Source organism: Culex pipiens, chromosome 1 (genome assembly GCF_016801865.2).
Source record: "Culex pipiens pallens isolate TS chromosome 1, TS_CPP_V2, whole genome shotgun sequence".
Classification (NCBI taxonomy): domain Eukaryota; kingdom Metazoa; phylum Arthropoda; class Insecta; order Diptera; family Culicidae; genus Culex; species Culex pipiens.
The window spans coordinates 138,373,453-138,393,697 of record NC_068937.1 but is presented as its reverse complement, the minus strand read 5'-3'; the positions used below and the strand labels follow the sequence as shown (position 1 = coordinate 138,393,697).

At 38.0% G+C, this 20,245-nt stretch overlaps 1 protein-coding gene across 3 annotated transcripts in view; it reads right to left on the bottom strand.

Moving 5' to 3' along the window:
- LOC120417077 (homeobox protein abdominal-B) overlaps positions 1 to 20,245 on the bottom strand; it is a 113,798-nt gene that overhangs the window by 45,858 nt on the left and 47,695 nt on the right. Inside the window, exon 1 of one of the 3 annotated variants that reach the window (XM_039579045.2) lies at positions 13,368 to 13,569. The exons of 1 other annotated variant lie outside the window; for it this stretch is intronic. In XM_039579045.2, coding sequence (XP_039434979.1) covers positions 13,368 to 13,383 — 16 coding nt within the window. In that variant the 5' untranslated portion in view covers positions 13,384 to 13,569. Of the gene's footprint in view, positions 1 to 13,367; positions 13,570 to 20,245 lie in introns of those variants that run through there. One more of the 3 variants, XM_039579047.2, reaches the window with a different exon arrangement.

The window sequence follows — 20,245 nt, the reverse complement described above, 5'->3', positions numbered from 1 at the left end:
TCGTATTTTTATTTTATTTTTTCGCCCATTTAGACGTGATTGATCTGCAGTCCAACGTGCTCGCCAGTATGTTTTACAGCACCAGCTCGACAAAAGTGGCAATTTACACCTTGCCACCGCGGTTGTTTTCTTTTAATGTTTATAGTCAAAGCTTTATTGATTTTTAACTCGTCGTTTTTACGGGTCGTAATGTCGATTGGCCTGCGCTCTATCTCCAACGACGACTGTTTGATTGCCAAAAATTTGTCCACCCGAGAAAAACACTATTAATCACGTTGTAAATCGATAATTTAATGGCGATGCGCTCAGTAGTGGCCCATAAAATACCCACCCCAAAGCCAACTCTATTATCCGAAAGCTTCCGAAAGCTTACAGCGCCGTCGGCGAGGCGCCATCTGTTAGTAATGAGTGTGAACCAGAGCGTGTTTTCGCCTCTTTTCCTTCCTCCTCACCCCATTTCTATCCGGACTTGAACGGGACGGAAGCTCCGAATGAGTGGGAAGGAAAGCTCGCTCGCGTGTTGCCGAAGCGTTTTAGATCGCATTCGAGCTCGGACTGAAAAACTAGATGGAGCTGGGTGTATCGTTTTTCGTGCAGGTCTAGGTAGAATGTTGAAAAACGTTTGAAAATGGCGAATATGGGGCAGAGTGATTATGAGTCGTTATGAAATAAGTGAATCAATCAACAGGATATAACTCTATATATTTTTTTTTAAATTTAACGTTATTATTTATTCTTCAAAAAATTTGAGAAGAAAGGCTATGAAACATACTGGTAATATTCGATATTTCGTCTGCTTAAATTTAGAAAATACTTTACTCGTCTTTGAATATTTCAATAGATTCCAAGTCGATTCAAAATTGTATGTAAAATACGGAGACAACAATAATTATGTATGAATCATGGTATTAAATTACGCTGCGCTAAAACTATTTCCTTAAAATAAGATAATTCGTGACTTCAAGCAAAACCTTTATTTTATTGTAGCAATCCTTTTTGGAATTATCTGCTCAGCACACTTCTTGCAGTTCCGGAAAAAAACATCCAAGATCCCGACCAAGAATGTTAACAGTTCTTAGCATTTTTCTTATTGGAATCAAACTATTTCTTTAACACTTGTAGCCCCAACGGGGTCAAAAAAGTTGGAAATGCATTTTCACCGGCTCATACAACCATCGGAAAAAAAGTTGGAAATGCCTTTTTTATTATAACTTAAGGTAGACGCATCTGTTTTGGATCTACCTTGTTGGAGGTGATTCTTGACATTCTTCCGGATCGAATGCAATAAGAATAATCCAAATCGGTTGAGTTTTCGCCGAGATACAGCCGGATGAAGTTGCATTTCCAACTTTTTTGACCCCCTTGGTGCTTCGCGTAAGTTTTGACCCCGTTGGTGCTACAAGTGTTAAATCTCTTCAGTACAATTTGAAAACAGAGCAGATTCGCGAATTCGAATGGAACCAGATAAAAATTAACGCATTTAAATAGACAAATGACAGCTGTCAAACATCACGGAACTATTTGTTTAGAATGCATTGACGTTATTATAACTGGCGAATGTTCAAATAAAAATGCATTTTTTATAAATGAAAAAGGAAAATTAACTTAACATTTTGCAATTATTCCGAAGAAATGTATTTGATTGCTCCTCACCAAATCATCAATTAAAAATCAGCTTACAATCTTTTTAATAAAACTAAAAAAACCAATTCAAATATACATTAAATTTGTTATATAAAAAACGACACATAATATTTTGAAAACCCTAATTTCTTGCATTTACTTCTTATTAGAAGCACACACGATCTCGTATAGCTAACAAAAATATTGTTGATACAAATGGAACTACAGTCTAGACTCGATTATCCGAAGTTTCGATATTACGAAGTATCTGAAGGACTTAGAAGAATCGAATCTCAGACAAGAAAAATGTTTTATTTTTTCTTATTTTAACCATCAAATTCGAGTTCTGCGCTTGCAAATTTGAGTGGCTGGCTATGTGTCCACCATCTTGGAATTAAAATGTCAATACCACTCAACGATCCAAAACAAGACAACGAAAAAAAAATGTTTTCATGTTCCGATTATCCGAAATGATTTTTTTCCGGAGGACTTCGGTTAATCGAGTCTGTGTGTGTGTGCGTATGTGTGCAACCAACCAAACGGGACCACGCGGTCGCTTCTTACAAATTGAGTTGTTTCCATGTATTTTAGATTTTAAATCCTATACATGCAAATAACTCGCATAGGCATTTGGCAGGTGTTAGCTCTGCCGAGCTTCGGTGACCCATTTCTACGCAGGCTAGCCGTGCGCGAGGTACTTCAGCTTGAATCGACAAGCCCCGCCCTAAAGAACGTTTGCATCAATCGGATTCAAACGTTATTTAGAACTTCCGAGTCCTTGTCAAATGGACAAAGACCCAGCATGTATACAGTTTGTAGTAGTAGTATTCCTAATTCTACCAATCCAAAGGACGGGGGATCGAACCCCGGTTCGAGCGACTTTGATGTTTCGTTCATGTTTAGAGTTTCAAAAATTCATATTTCCTGATCTTTCTCGTTTGGAACAGATGGGAATCGAACCCAGGATCATTCGCTTACAAAGCGAACACCGTAACCAGTCAGTCACGGCTGCTCCATATTTCCAATTGGAAGTTTCTCACCCATAAAGCAGCATCATCCGTCAGACCGGCAGCGATTACATTCACTATTTCGTCACGAATCCGGCGACTTCTCGAGCCGCCTGCATTTTGAGCCGCTCAGAAATCGAGCCGCCAATCTCAGCAAACGTTGCCTACTCCCGCCCCCTTCACTCACTACTCAACTCCTTCAACATTTTCCTCAGCAAATTTTCACAACTTTACAACAATAAAAACTTGGAAAATCCACCCATTTTTCTCTTGAAGGCCACCTCCTGTATCTGCAGAAATTTCTGACCAAAATTTAACAAATGGCTTCAAAAAACTCCGTTCGGTGACCGAGATTTGTCATCAAAGTGTCACTTCTTCACAACACCCAAATCACATGAAAACCTGCAAAAATCCGTCTTAATTCTTGTACCACTCAAAACCACTACTACACTACCGAAAGAACTTCTCACGGAACTGTCCCGCCGGAAAGTCTAAAAATCGCGAACCGTAAAACGTCACGATGAAAAATTCGAAACGAAGAGAAACCAAAAAAACGCGGAGCGCCAGGACTTCGGATAATCGAGTCAGGACTGAAATTGGAAAAATCACATATGTTTATGCAAATTATTATTTTATTGCTTGCTAACTGAACACAATAAAGCCATTTTGCTACATGATTTCATTTCAAACGCTTCGGCTTTTTAAGCTGTAATGGGACGTCAATGTGCTGAACTGCCAACATCAGGTGCTCAATGGAAAGGCATGCCGTTACTCTCCATTGAAATCAGTAAATTCATATCGACTGAAACAACCGACAGCTGTCAAAAATCTCTGGAATGCTTTTTCTTACAAAAAATAACCTCAAAATATTGATTTTAATCAAGGAGAAACTTGTCGAAAAGTTATATTGTCAAAAAGGGGTGGCAAAGCATCGTTGTGAAAAATTGCTACGTTAGCAATAAATCCAAGCAAAATTTATTCCACTATAATTGGCTCCGCACGAAGCTTGTTATCACAATTTGTTAGCCTTTAAAAGTGCGATCCGCTCAAACGAATCGAAAACGCTTTGCAAACAAGCGGCCATAAAAACATTCCAAATTGCACCCACAATTATCGATTCCACCCTCGTTGGTCGGTTTTCACTCTTCCCCCTTCCGTTATGCTCCGTTTCGCTTCACTTCCGTTCTCCGTCGACCGTAACGCAAGCAACCAGCCAAGCATATTCTCTCTCTCTCTCTCTCTCCAAAAATCCGATTTCTCTCCCACCTTCTCTCTCGCGTTCCTTCATTCTCCTGGCAACGCTGCCGGCTGCTATGCCACACCCCAAAAAAAAGGTGCTCAACAAAACCATTTCGGCCATCATGCATTCACCAATACCAGCGTTCGTACGGCCACCAACACATGCGCAACGGGGCGCCAAACTCGCAGCAAATGGTTGCTGCGACGACGACGACGTCGACGTCGGCCGTCGGTGATAATGGACTTTCACCATCGCGCGCAGACGCCGAGCGTCCTTTCTCTCTCTTCTTTCTCCTCTCTTTTTTTTGTTAGCGAGGGTTGGACGAATGGGCTTTCTAGAACTCTTGGATCGCGAGAGGGGGAAATTTAACGACCCTTAGCGCCGCCATGAAAAATGCTAATCAAACTAATGGAAACCACTTTTCTTTTTCGCTTGTTCGGCGGAATTGGCCACATGGCAGCCATTAAAAACTAGATTGCTGAAAATAGCTCATTTTTTTCCGCATTTTAGAATGCAAAAGATGAACGAGCGAGATTGATAAGGTTTGCTCGGGCTGAATTAAGGGCGGTTGAAAAAAAAATGCAAGCTAGCAATTACGAAAGTCATAACCGCTCCAATAAAAAATTGCTATAAACCCATTCTCGCAATCTTGGGGCCATTTTACAGCGCTACTTATTTTAAAGTTTCGCTAAATCCACATTTACTCCCTCATACGAGAGTAGGTGTGTGGTCGGTCAGTTCTTTTTAACTGCTCCGGACGCAGTAAAGATTTGTTCAACCCGACAATTGCGTGTGGCAAATTAAATTAAAAATCCATTAAACTCTCACTTAAGTGCGCTGGCGCTGGTGGCGAGTGATTATGATGTGTCCATCAAACGACGAATCTCGACGGAAACCTGAATAAAGTAATGGTCACCAGTTCTCCAGCACTCACACACACATACACACGTCTCGAAAGATGGGCCATAACACTTGCACCTAAACGACGTCCTCTACTAGACCAAAGTAGCAATAATTTCGTTTAATAGCCTCATATAATCAATTTATGAATGAACCGAGCAAATCAAACCATCCCCCTCTAGCCTCAGCAAAGCACGAACGCAAAACCCGGTGCTGCTATTTAGAATTTACAAATTGATTTGAACTGCTCAAGAAATTATCCCCCTCATTTTATCCCCTCCCTAGCGGGACGCATTCCACCCCAAACAGATCGGGAGGTAATCAAGCTAAAATGGCCAGAATATATAAATCAATCTCGAAAGATACTGCAGACATGTGCGGTAATTTATGGTCCTCCCATGCTCCCATCTTGATGAGTCTTTACTCCCGCCGGCCGGCGACATTTTGAAGAACACGCAGACGTTGATTCGATTTGCCTTTTCCAGACACGTTCAGAACTCTCGAGCTTTTTTATTTGAGTGTCTTTTAAGCATTTTGCAGCATCGAACAATTAATCCAGTCTGGGACGTGGAATGCATGTAAATTTTAACGGCCAATTTTTACGATGATTGAGAACATTAATGGCGACACTCTCACTTTTTGAGAGGAATGGACAGTTAAGAGTGGTAGATTTCTCGTCAGATAATTTATACTTACCTATATGGATAAAATATTTTTTTATAACTGTGATCATTATCTCAAAAGATTTAATTATTTCTAAAAAAACAACTAACTAAACAAATTACAAATTCATAAGATATTACTAATATTTATTTACAAAATCAGTTTGGTTTTCACTAGACTGTCTTTAAAAACAGACAATGTTAAACCAACAATTGTTTTTAGGAAAACTTTGAATATTTGACCCTTTTGAAAAGTTAGTCTTAATTTTAAAATTTTGAAAATATATTTTTCGAAACGATCAGAAAATTTCACGAATGTTTCATATTTTAACATTGAAAATCGGACCATTAGTTGCTGAGATATCGACATCAGAAAATGTTTTTTTTTGTTGAGACTTAGAAAACATCAATTTACCTGTTTTTAAATCTTTGCATGGCAATATCTCAGCAACTAAGGGTCGTATCAACAAAGTTCAAAAAAGCAAACAATAGAGAATATCCTCAACTTTTCAAAAAAAAAATTCATGGACACTAATTAAAAAAATAATAACTGCGACTATTTTCAAGAAAGTTACCTAAAAATGGCTATAACTTGAAAACGGTGCACTTTATCAAAATTTCACTAGAGTACTTTTTGATTGCAAACTTGATTTTACATCGAAAAATGAGGTTGAAAACTTTTTGCGACCAATATGTCGATTTTTTTAAAAAATCAGTATTGATTCAAAAATTCATAACTCGGTTAAAGATTTTTTGAACAACCTGGAAATTTCTGAAAAGTTAGCATTTGATGACCCCTAAAACATACCATAAAATGAAAAAAAAATAAAAATTGTTTTTTTTGCAAATCAAGTGAAATTAAAAATCACCATTTTTTTACCGTGTATTATTTTTTCAGTGTAGTCCATTTCTATACCTACAACTTTGCCGAAGATAACAAATCGATCCAAAAATTTCTTCAGAAGATACAGATTTTTGAATTTTCGTTTATCATTTTTGTATGGACAGCTGACAAGGCCGATGCAAATATTAAAAAAATATTTTGTCCCTCGGCCCTGGCCGAGGTCAAGGGGGGGGGGGGGCAAAAAAATAAAAAAATATAAAAATTTAAATAACAAGCCATAGTCTTCACATTTAAATGAAAAAAGTGTTTTAAAATGCATTTTACACTAGTTCAGTTGTTTTGCAATCATTAGTTTTCAAAAAATCTAAGATCTGACAAAAACAAAAATTGTATCGAAAAAAAAGGTTTTGCATCGAAAATTTTTAAAAAATCTTAAGATTTTTTAATAAACCCAAACATGCTAAAAATGATTTTAAACGCAGAAGAATGTATTTTAATTTGATTTCAGCTGGTTGCACTTGAATTTTCATTTAAATTTTGAAGTTTATTGTAAAAATATTTTTTTTGCCCCCTGATTTTTCGGGCCAATTTTGAAGGGGGGGGGGGGGGGTGACAAAAACTTTTAAACATATTTGTACCAGCCCAAATTTGTATGGAAAATTATAAGGACAAACTAATGCAAAAGGGCTTCTTTGGGCATACCGAAGGCACCAAAAAAGTTTTAGCTTGATTAAAAAATACAAAAAAAAATCGAAAGACCGAGATCTCAGAGAATTACTCATATGTAACAGTCATGAAAAAAGCCTTAGAAACACATTTACCAAATAAAAAAAATCGTAACACCTTATTCATCATAAAAGGCTGCTACACCCACAGCGATAAAACCATGTATAAAATTTGTGAAGGTCCAACAAAAAACATAAAAAATAAGCCGAAATTTTGAACAAAAAACTGAAACGACTCCGCTCTTTTAAAAATTCAAATCGTTGCCATTTCTTTTGATATAATCTCACGAGAAACCTAAATATAAAGTTCATTCGAACAAGTAAAATTTGTGTTTGTTTTTTAGGGAAACGATTCTTTTTAAACGCTAATGTATAACTAAGTTTAAAAAAAGCATTTGAAAGTTAACATTCCAGATTCCATCAGCTGCAAAAATCCAAACACTTTTGACCAGTACTGTAAATCAACCATTAATTTAAAATTTAATTAGGGAAATATTTGTATCATTTTTTATTATTTAGCTTGCTACAAAAGCGTTCTAGCCTATTTTTGAAGATGCAGTCAAACATCGAATGAACCTACTGGATTTTTGAACAATCACAATATAATTAAAATTATGTTTGATTACTTCTAGAGAGAAATTTTAGATCGACCTATAAATAAACAATATACAACAAAAAAAATCACTTAGAAATAATCCAATTTGAATCTGCATATAAAAAGTCAAAATAGCAAATAAAACTGTATCCCATTTAGAATCTGAATAAAACCCTTTAAAAAAAAGCAATCCGATACATAAACCCGTGTATGTACCAAGCACACCCTCACTGATTATGCCCTTTAGTGATGCAAATCAACCGTTTAGCCTCATTACGACCTAATGAAGCCAAACAAACACAGCGCACCCAACGCGGATTGCATTCACGAAACAACAACAACACAGTTACTTTTCCCCATACAATTTCATTATTTTCCTTCCGTTCTCGAAACGATTTTTCCGCCACCACCTCCGTCGCCGCCGATCCGTCAATCATCTCAAGCCGGCCGGCCGACGCGGCATTTCGAACGAACGCCAACACAATCGTACACACGTCCATCTTCATAAATATTTGAATAAATATTTACTAGGCAATAATCGTAAAACGAGAGCCCTGGCCCAGGCCACCCCCGCCGGCCGTCGCCGGCCTCCTCCAACATTTGAGGTGAGATGAATGAAAGCAAGATCGCGCCGTTTGGTTCACAGTTGGGCTAGAATCTTCACAAATTGTTCGATAAATATTTATCCAGAGCATAAGGTCGTCGCTGGCTGGGATCTCGTCATTTCCGTCATTTGGTTGTTGGTGGGTCACAGGGCCCAGCCTTCATGCATGTTAACTACACAAATCAAGCGTAGTTTTATTGACTACCTTCTCTCCTTACGGGGTACAGTCTGTTCGCTCATACATCATGGTGCGGTAGAAAAACTGAACTTCAGCTGAATGGAGGCAATCGTCACGACGCTGGCCCGTTACTTGCCACTGAATCTTTCACTTCTCGTTAGTGTTAATGTACGGTTGAGCGACGACGAGGCACGACTTGGACGTGGAGTCCCGAACTCGGGGGAGGGCGAAATGAGATTTTTTTACGACGGCCCTAATTGAACGTGACCACTGTAGCCGCTCAAGCCCGGTAGTTGGAAATTCGTTTAGTCTCGAGCGATGAAAATAACACAAACACGTCATAAATTCATTCAGGTACTGTGAGCACACTGAAGGTCCACCCTCGCGCGCTCAGGTTCGCTGTAATTGACAAAGTTTTCCGCAAACCGACGGACCCCGGACCGGAGTGTCCCAAAAGTCGCTCCAACGAGCCCGGCCAAAACTTGAACCCGCTCCTCGCTAATGCATATTTACGATGACATAAAAAATTTTCACGTTATTTACGACCATCCTTCGGTATGCGATGTTAATTGCAATCCATATTTTATACGCCACTCTGGCCGGTTTGCGACGTCGTGCACACGGTGCATGACCAACGCGCCGGGATGCAGAACGCGAAGAGCTTTCCTTTCATATGGGTTGGAGATTCAACCCGCGACGTCCTCGTCGTCATATATCAAGCAAATTATGATGCGCGCACCACACTTCGATTGCTTCGCGAAAAAAAAACGGCTTTTACGACCTCGAAAATGTCACAACCCCGGAGAGACAGACACCACCCACAACTTCAGCACAGCCCGAACACGACTTGGTGTCGGAACAGGCGGCGACCCGTTTTAGCACCTTGACGCAAAAGGCGCGGCAACAAGACTCTCAAAAGAAGACTTTTGTGCCTTTCAACCAAACAAACAATAGCTCGATAGCAGAGTTGAGCGCTCGCGCGTGAACCGTCAACAAACGAAATTAACTAGAACGCACTGTTTACACTCCAAATGCCGCACACACGCAGCACATTGCTCAACCGGCTCCGAGCTCCGTTGCCCGGAATGTTTGCTCTACTTATTTCCCCTGTTTTGGCCTTGCACCGTGAATGATCCCGATTCCTGCAGCCTTTCGGGATGTCTGAAGTTCTGGGTCCGTTTGGCGACAGCAGCAGCGTAGAAAAGATGAGACCTCCTCTGACGCAACAACGAAAGGGCAATTTAGACCAAAGCATCGAAGGTCATCACCGCTGCCGCCGCCGCCCGCCGTATGGTTCGGGACTTTATTGGACCTTGAACGGATTGCTCTGATTTTTTTTTTCGGATGCCTTTTTACAAGTCGTTAGCATCCTGTATTACGATGGGTTAAAAAAAGGCGAGGGCATTTGTGTAAAAAATAAACATTTTTTTAAGTAAAACTGGGCAAACATTTGTTAAGGTATTCGAAAAGAGAACAGCCTTGTTTTGGTTTGACCTTGTTTCTAATGAAATAAAAGTTGTCGGTATGGTTCTAAAAATTGCTCAAAAGCGATTGATAGGTTTTTTTTATTGAGATGGGCACTTACTTTAAGAAATTCATCAATTCAATTTAGGCTGGTTTTTATTTTGAATTAAAAAAATACACATTTTAAATCAGGTAATCAAAAGTTAGTACCTACCTTCAAACAATTAAATCTTTTGTTATAAAGGGTCAAACATGGGAAAATTCACAAAGCGTTGAAACAGAGAAAAGGAAAACCATTCGTTAGGCTTCAATCTGTTCCTTCTAGTAGAAAATTGGTAAACAAAATCAATGCTTGTTCCAAAACCATTTTTTTCTAACAAGTTAGAGATTTATTTGCAAATTGCGTATCACTTTACCGAGAAATCAATGCACAGTAGGGTGACAAAAAAATTGAAAATTTCGGAAAATCGCCAGAGATACCCCCTGGATCGATTCTTTAGGCAAAAACAAGTAACTGTGCCAATTTTGAGCCAAATCGGTTAAGGCTAATAGGTCGCTTTTCATCGTTGAAGTTTATATGGGGAAAATCGCAAAAATGTATGGGGAAAAACATCGCTTCAGGATTTTTGCAGCAGGTGGCGCAGGTCTCGCCCAAAATTGTCCAAGTGTGAGATTCTTGTAGGAAATTTAATTACCTACAACTTTGTAGAAGGGTGCAAGACGATCCGAGTTGATCCTGATGAGTTATTAGCAATGCGATGAAAAGAAGTCGGCTCATATACTTGAAAGTATACAAGGGGTATATAGGAAGTATATAAGAAACTCGGATCGTTTTGCACCCTTCGACAAAGTTGTAGGGAATTAAATTTCCTACAATAATCTCACACTTGGACAATTTTGGGCAAGACCTGCGCCACCTAGCAGAAAATTACTGAAACGATGTTTTTCCCCATACATTTTCGTGATTTTCCCCATATAAACTTCAACGATGAAAAGCGACCCCTTAGCCTTAACCGATTTGGCTCAAAATTGGCACAGATACTTATTTTTGCATTAGAAATCGAGTCAGAGAGTATCTCTGATGTCGATTTTTTTTATTGTCACCCTAATGCACAGTTACCATGCGTCTCCATTCAATTGAGCCAATGCAAATTTTATTTAATAATGTTTTTATCAAACTCTTCAAAATGTTTCGGTTGCTAACGTTTTTTAGTAAATTTGTAAACAAATGTGGCCCTTATTGCCCCTTTTAACAAATTCCGAATGGGGTACCACGGAACTGAAACAGACGAAAATTACCATTGGATTTTTTTTCAAGCATTTTCTTATTATTATAAAATTTTTTCTTACTTTTAACATCAAATTCGAGCCGCGGGTAATCGGCGCCACTCCCACTAACATTTACACACAAGATTCTCTGTAATTATTAAGCCAAATGTAATTACAAAAGCCGACTCGGTCCTAATAAGGTCCCAGTACCGAAATGGACCTAATAAAAATAATTTTATGAAAAAAAAAACATCAAATTCGAGTTTTGCGACCCCATATTAGTCAAAATTGGAATAGTTGATTGCCATTTAAATTATATATTTTTTTCAATATTTCATCGCTGTCATTTTGGCCGACATCTTGGATTTGAACATTACTAAAAGTCGACAATCAAAAATAAGACAACATCAAAATTATTTTTGTAGTTCAATTATCCACAAATTCGATTACCCGAATTTATTTTTTTTTCCTTTTTTCTATTTTTTATCCGAAGAATCGAGTCTGGCCTGTTGATAAAACCGACGTTGTTTTTTTATCGAATTCGGTTAAAGTTCATTAACTCTCAACTTCGGTATCAATACAGTTCGTTTTTGTTTACTTACAACCGATTTTTGGTAAAATTTGTACATTTTGACATGTTTAGTGATCTAAACATAACCGATTTTTCAACTACAAAGTTATACAAAGGTCAAGATCAGTAAGTCCACGCAATTTTCAAAGAATTTATGAATCAAATAAATTGATTTCCTAAAAAAGGGATCGCATTGTAAAACTATTTTCCAATGTAAAATATTCAAAACTGGTTGATGAACTTTTTTTAAAGACATTACATAGTTTAAATAATTCATAAATAATAATTTCAATTGCACTGCAGTAAAAATCGGCATGTAAAACAATAACAGCTTGGAATTTCATTTAAATTTAGATTTCCCCAAACAATTGGAATTAAAAAACAATTGAAATTATGAGAAAGAACTAATTTTTAAATGTGAACAGGGAAAATATACATTTTACAAATATTGAAACAACGGGGTGGTTTTCAAAAGGTCCAAAGCTCCAGTTGTAAACAAAGCCGTTTTTTGAACAATTCTCATTCAATTTACGAATTATCAAAGTAAAAAAAATCAGCAAGTCCTTTAAATACTCTTTAGGCCGTTGCAAAAAAAAAAAATCAAAAATTATGTAAAATCAAATAACTATTTTTACCTTCCAATTAGGCTGGTACAAATATTTTTAAAATTTTTTATTTCCCCCACCTTCAGAATTGGCCCGAAAAATCAGGGGGCAAAACATTTTTTTTTCAAGAACTCACAAACTTTAATAGAAAGTCAAGTGTAATCAGGTGAATCAATTTAAAATGCATTCCCCTGCGTTTATCTTTTGAATTTTTGAAAATTTTCGATATACAGTAAATGTTTTTTTTCGCTAAAATTTTTGTTTTCCTAATTTTTTTTCTTTTTGAAAACTAATGACTGCAAAACAACTGAACTAGTGTAAAATGCACTTTAAAACAAATTTTTCATTCAAATGTTTAAATCATGGCTTGTTATTTCAATTTCTGTGTTTTTGCCCCCTTTTGACCCCGGTCAGAGCTGAGGGACAGAAACTTTGAAAAATATTTGCATCGACCTTAACATCCAAAGCTCTAAAAATGTTGGAACTTTATATAACTTATCTAGGAAGGCGGCTAGTTATCCCACACACACAAGTTAATCATACAAGTTTTTGTATACCATATAAAAAATGCCAAACCATTATTTAATGTTAAATTCAAATCCATATGTAATGTTAAAAAACGGCTGCCAAACCAAACACCCTTGGGCTAAATATGACCTCCAAAAAGGGTAACATTAGGTTTTTTGCCTATAAATTTTAATGTCCTAACCTTCAATGTCCGAATGCATAAAATTTAAAAAAAAATGTTAACAAAAAACTAACCTAGTTTCCTCCACGACAAGGACGAATATGTAAATAAAGGTAAACCCCGAAATGGGCCAACCAACAGAAGAAAAAAAACTTCCCCGAGAAGCTAACCCATTTCCCGTCGTTTGTTTTGGTTCAAACGACCATAAACGGTGAAACTGATGTAAAGGCAAACTCAAAAAGGGTCGAGAAAAAGAGAATACTTACTGCTCTGCATCGCGCTAATGCTCATCGATATTGTTTCTTCTAATTAGCATTTTTTTTTGTTTGAGGTTGAAGGTGTCAACGATTGCAACCCGAAATTGATTTACACAGGCAACCAAAAATATTTACCTTTTTTAATAATCATAACTTGTTTGGTTTCGATTTTCGGCTCACAACTCGGAAGCTTCTCTCGGACAGCAGCAGGTTCAACTCGACTGCCTCACCACGGTCACGCAACACTAGTCATGTTTTAGTTTTATCAATCACTAGTTTCCAATTTGTCACACAAGCGCGCGTTTGGCTAGTTGTTAGCCGCGATATCACTTGAATCTTTATCGTTTTCACTGTTTTCAAATGAGCACGCGTGCTCGAACAGTGTTTGTTTTTTTTTTTTTTATTATGAATTTATCGTTTATGATTATTGCGATGTGTTAAATTTACGCGTATTTAACTGTTTTATCCTCTCTCATCACCTGTTCGTTTTTTCAGCTTTTTTTCTGCCACCACAAGCTCACTCTGTCGGTGTTGTAAATATTTTAATAGATCGTTATGATTTTAAACATTTGTTTTCCCATTATTAGACATCGATTGGCGCGCAACAATATAAGTGAGAAAAAAAAACTATAAAAGGCGGAAATTATAAGCGGAAAAAAGTGTAAACAACTGAAAAAGTGCCGTGGCCGATTTGTGCCGAGATCTCGCTGGCTGACGATCGATGCTGGCTCGATTTTTCTCGCTGCTTCCGTTTTTCACTGCCTTCACTCACCGAGTGTGATAAACGATTACGATGGAGTATATAAAATTTTATTGAACGTCGTCTTCTTCGCGCGCGCTCTGAACAACAGAAGAAAAAAAAACGACGACGAACTCTCCTCGGTCAACCCGACGACGACTGCTCGGGACCCGCGCTCAAAGAAGCACTGTAAAAGGTATAATTTTCCTCGTCGTTTTCGTCTGCTTTCCACCCATCGGGGTCGCTCGTTCTCGCTCACACTCTCTCTCACTCAGTCGCCCTGTTTCACTCTCGCGGAGTAGGTTTTCCTTCAACGGGCTGCTCCTGAGAACGTTTTTCAAAATCCGACCGACGACGATGACGACCCACCCGAGGACGCGAAGAACGGCATCGAAATTAAACGCATGTGTTCACCAAACAACTCGCCAGATCGTACTGCGCGGGTCGTTGTAGTCGTGACATGGTCGCCGCCATCTCGCAGGCCCGTACACGGGCTCGTCGTTCAAATGTTGATTTTATATAAAAACAGAGAAAAAAAAAAAGACTTGACTGTATAACGAATGCAATAAAACTGCCGGTCGCGAGCAGCAACCATCATCAACCCTATGTGTGTACTTAGGCAGAGAGGCACACCATCACACTTAAAATTGTGCACACACACATACCCATGAAACCAGTTGTGCACTTGGTGTTGAATTTCAAGACTTGATTTTCTCAGCAGAGCGTGACTCCCAGAGCACACCCAAGGACTCAGCTTGCTCATGCGCACTTGATGCTTGAGACCCCCCTGACTTCCAACACATCCCCAGCACCCTGACAAATATTGACTTTCCAAAAAGGGAAATTTCCCTCCCCCTGGAAAACGACCTCACGATAGAACACGTACTCCCCCACCATTCGAAGCTCAGAATTTCGGTAGCCGATTACGGTTCTCGATTTTTGCCATGGACGACGACCGCCCCGAAAAAAAAAATACGTGAAACAATTTTCATCAGCATAAATTTTCCCGAGCTTCATAAATCAACCCCCCGTCTCTGGTCAAACAAATCATTCCCAGCGGCGCAAGGGAAATCGATTTCCTCTTCGTGTGTCACTATGGCATTCGATCTCTCACTCGGGTGACAGCGAAACCGTTGCCATCTTGCAAACCAGCAGAACGGAGGAGGAAAGCTCATTTGTTCGCAGTTTATTTATGTAGCAAATTTATTGCGCTTTTGCCTTTTTCCCATTTCCGATTTTTTTTTTCTCTATTTCCCCCAACCCCGGAGGGGAATCCGATAGCCTTGCAAAAGTTGGCGCGCAAATTGAAGCCATTTAAAATTTGACGAACGGAAGCGAGGAAAAGGATATTTCACACAAGTCATGCAGTACATCAGAATTCAATAGCAATTGTGCTTGAAAGGAAAGATGGTTCGATAAGGTTTCGTGGCAACAGCATGAATTCTGCGGAAATGCGTTTACGTTATTCTTGTAATGTTGCAATCCAATTTTGATAATGTTTTTGTAATAAAAGAATTCATGACCGATAAAACTATAAAAATAACAGACTCAAAATTCAAATATCAATTCACAAGTTTTCAATTGCCAGGAGTGAATGTGAAATTTTTCACCGAATGTCTTTTGCCGCATTGGACGAATCGCCATATTAAAAAATGATGGGGAAATAAGGACACAAATGTTACAATTTAAAAAAAAATCTCAAATATTTATATGAAAGCAGCTTCTAAGTATAAAAAATACCTTTAAGAAAATTAAAGAAGTTTTTCTAAATTTATTTCATTAACCATGAGCACTTCTTAAAAATATTAAACTGTGGGATACGAAGTTGAACGAGTTCAATAATTACGACGAGTTCTGCAAAGATGCCTAAATAAATCAGGAGGCAAAAAATCCTGAAAAATCAAATTTTCATCGAAAAACCTGGTACAATTGATAGACAATTATTTGAAATACCTTGTATAACGTTTATTTTTATATTTTGAATTTTGAATCAGGCACTTCTCAACGTGTTGTAAATTTGGATTTTTGGGACCACCGATCGGTAAAAGATAAAAACTTTGGCAAACATATTTTCCTAAATGTATTGATATTCTTTTATTTTTGTAGGTAGCATAACTGTAATAAAGAAAGCATTTGGTGATACTTTTTGTTTCTAAATTTTAAAATTATACTATATAGGAACTCAAAAAAAATATGTTTCCCATTTGGCATGATGCCATTTAGCATTTAGATTTAGCAGTAATTACGAGTCAAAGCAGTTTTCCAATCTTTAAAGAAGGAATGATTTTATTTTAACGCTTTCAGGCCTGATTTTTTTTAAATATTGTTTTAGTTAATGATGGGAAAATTATTCTTATGATCATAGGAAAATTATAGGCCAGTTTTGAAAATTTTGATGTTTGGGTAATATATGACCCATCAGGCTTGAAGGGGTTAAAGGGAAAATTCAACTTTTATCAGCAGTTATCATAAGTCAAAAGAGTTTTTCCTTTTTATAGATGGACAAAATCAACTTTATGGAGAAAATTCAACCTTTGTCAGCAGTAAATACAAAAAGGCGAAATCTCAACACCTTTTGTAATAAATAGTACATTACGTAATTATTTTTTAAGGGGAATGGGTCATTCTAGTGAATGGGTTTCTGTGGAATGAACCATTCTGGGGAGTCAAGGCTGTATATCATAGGTACTCGCGATCTTGCTTTGCATTAGTGTGAGTGCATGACTCCGTGCCACTAAAACCAAAACAATAACAAACGAACAATGGACCGTGCCAGGAAAACCAAAACATAAACAATGTCAGTGTCAGTGGAGTGAGAGAGTCAGAGATACCGATTTTGACAACCGCACTACTACACACTCAATCGCGAGTACCTTAGGTAGAAAGCCATGCTGGGGAGTGGCATTCTGGAGAATGGGATAGAGCTCTAAACATATTTCTCAATATTTAATCACAGCTATTTTGGCCGCCATCTTCGATTTAAAAATCACTAAATCACATTAGACCGATTCTTAGCGAAGCTACACCAAAATGTCACATTTTTCAATTTTCAATGTGATTTTTAATATGAAAAAAATCATTTTTATTATGATGCAATAATTGCAATGTGCTTTAAATGCGTTTTCTTACCTTAAAAGCCAAGAATATTGACCAAATGTGGTCTGCAAGCCATTGAACGGGAGAGGAGTTTTTTCATAAATCTGCTCCTTTCGTTGTCCCGTCACGAAAAGGAATGGCTGGCAAAAACTTAAATTTCAACCAATTCTTTCAGTTCAAGGAGCAAAAGATTCATTTTTTAATTTGTGATAATGTGTAGAAGAGCAAAAGTTTTTAAAAATCAAACTGGCAAAACTGTAGCGATTTTTGTAGTGTGCCTTTTAAAAGTCCAGTTTTACGATGTTGTCCCGTCACGCTACATTTTTATTTCAGGAGAAGCACAGGTACTATATGGTTAATTCTGCATGATATTTCTTTTTAGGAAAATCAATTATCTTTCCAAATATGTTGTAACATTGGGGGGTTTCTTCTTTTATTTTGCCACTACAGCCAAAACGCTGAAAAAAACTTTTTTTTTAAAAGGAGCCGAAGAATTGGTCATTACATTAGTTTAGGGGTCGTCCTTAAGCTCAATGATTTTTTCGTGATTCGATTATCCAAAGATGCGAAAAACGAAAAATTAAAAAAAAAAAACCAAGGCCTTCGGATAATTGAGTCTGAACAGTCCAGACTCGATTATCCGAAGCCTCGGTCATCCGAAGTTTCGATTATCCGGAGTTCTATTATCCGAAGGATTGTATGAGACTTCGGATAATCGAATCACGAACAAAAAAAATGTTTTCGTATTTTTTTCATTTTCGTGTTTTAAACATAAAATTTGAGTTCTACGACCCCATTTTAGTCAAATTTGAGGTGTTGATTGCCTATTAATAAATAAAATGCATATTTTCAATATTGCATCACCGCCATTTTGGCCGCCATAATGGATTTGAAAATTCTAAATCGTTTTAGCGTAGTTTAGGGGTCATACCTAAGCTCGACAATCAAAAATCAGACAACGAAAAAAAATTTTTTTTCGTGATTCGATTAGGCCGATGCAAATATTTAAAAAAGTTTTTGTCCCTCGGCCCTGGCCGAGGTCAAGAGGCAAAAAATAAAAAAAATATAAAAATTCAAATAACAAGCCATAGTCTTCATGTTTAAATGAAAAAAGTGTTTTAAAATGCATTTTACACTAGTTCAGTTGTTTTGCAATCATTAGTTTTCAAAAAATCTAAGCTCTGACAAAAACAAAAATTGTATCGAAAAAAAAGATTTTGCATCGAAAATTTTCAAAAAATCTTAAGATTTTTTAATAAACCCAAACATGTTAAAAATGATTTTAAACGCAGGAGAATGTATTTTAATTAGATTTCAGCTGGTTGCACTTGAATTTTCATTGAAATTTTGAAGTTTATTGTAAAAATATTTTTTTTGCCCCCTGATTTTTCGGGCCAATTTTGAAGGGGGGGGTGACAAAAACTTTTAAAAATATTTGTACCAGCCTTATCCGAGGTGAAAATTTTCCGAGGCCTTCGGATAATCGAATCTGGGCTGTACTGTCTTTTTCATATAATTTGTTGAGTTGTGATCTTTTAATTTTTTTTAAATTTTTTCTTTGATTATTTAATTTCTTTTTCTACAATTTCTTCACCAAAAAAAAACCTATCAATTTTCTTCAAAGTTGCAGTTTCAAAAACCTGAACTTGCGTTTTAATGATAACGGGGCATCAAAAAAGCCGCTACAAACAATGAGCTATTTTCATTGTTATACAACGTAATAATCTCGCACTGCTTTGCGAGCCCCCGGAAGTAAATCCAAACTATGCAAATTGGGCACGCGGGCACTCACACAAAGTGTGCTCCGCCAAGCAAGTAAACTCATTTGAAAACACTAGCAAAAATACCCACCCAACATACAATGTGTGTGTTTGGAAAGGAGCTGATCATTAAAATGCTGAGAAGTTCGAAACCCAGGGCACTCTGAGGCTGCATTCGCCGAGATAATAAGTGGAAAGAAGCGATTAAATCTCTCATTTTTATGCTAACGAGCGCAAACATGAAAATTAAATTAAAACCCTCGGCTGCTCCTCCTTCTCCTTGCGTGTGCGTCTGTGCATTTCTGGGAGGCAGCCAGCCAGCAGAAAAGAGCAAAATTAAAATGTTTACGAAGCGAAGCTCTTTTTATCTGTACGACCGAACGCATCTCCTTGCCGCCAAAACCCCCTCGGGGCGAAACTGGAGCCTGGGAGACTGTCGATGCTGCCATTATTATGTCACGCCTGTGTGACGACGCGTTCTGCTATGCTGCTGTCGCCATGGCATCATTGTCAGCGTCGCCAACGGACACACGCAGGAAAGGAAGGCTTAGGGTGGATTTAAATCTCATCACTCGCGTGCAACATCAGCAACAACACGTACGATATCCAACAAGAGGGGGTCGAGTCTCTGGAAAGTCGTAAAATATTCAATCACATATTCACTGGTGGCATGAGGACGAGGACAAACAACAATGTTTTAGTTGCTGCAATCCGAGCTGTGGACCCGGGTTATCACTTTGGGGAAAACGACAAAGTTAGCATCGAAAACCCGTCGATTCCGTGGCAACTCTTCTCTCGTTGGAAACCCGACTGGACTGGTTCAGATAAAGTTTATATGGCTGCTCCACCACCGTCAGGGGGACCCAACCGAGTGAGAGGGCGAAAAAAAAAGGATAATTGATCCTCGGGTTTAAGTGCAGTGCCAACTCGTGGTGCTACATGTTAATGAGATTCTATTTTATTGCTGCTGGCTGCAGCATCCGGTGTTGAAGGGAAGGGTAGAGAGGATGAAAAAAAGAACTGGATCGACAGGTTTTGGGTCCTTCGTGGCCGGATTGAGTGGATTGGTTTTCGTGGTGCACTGGGAACGGAATGGATTGTTATAATCTGTTGGATTGAATCATGAGGAAACAGGAATCCATTTTAAAATTATTTGAGTATTCATAAAATTGAAAATAAGACATTCAGCAAAATTCGATATAAAAAGGGAAACGAAACTATTGGCACTACGCCCCCCGGGGCATGGCCTTCCTCTAACGTGGGATTTCTGCTCCAGCGCCTCTGACGAGACAGGAGAAACCGGGACCGACGTTTTACTTCACCATCCGATAGAAGCTCAGTGGATAAGGCGGGAATCGAACCCGCGTCTCATAAAAAGGGAACAGCATCTAATTACAGCGTGCCTCTAATGCTGGCAG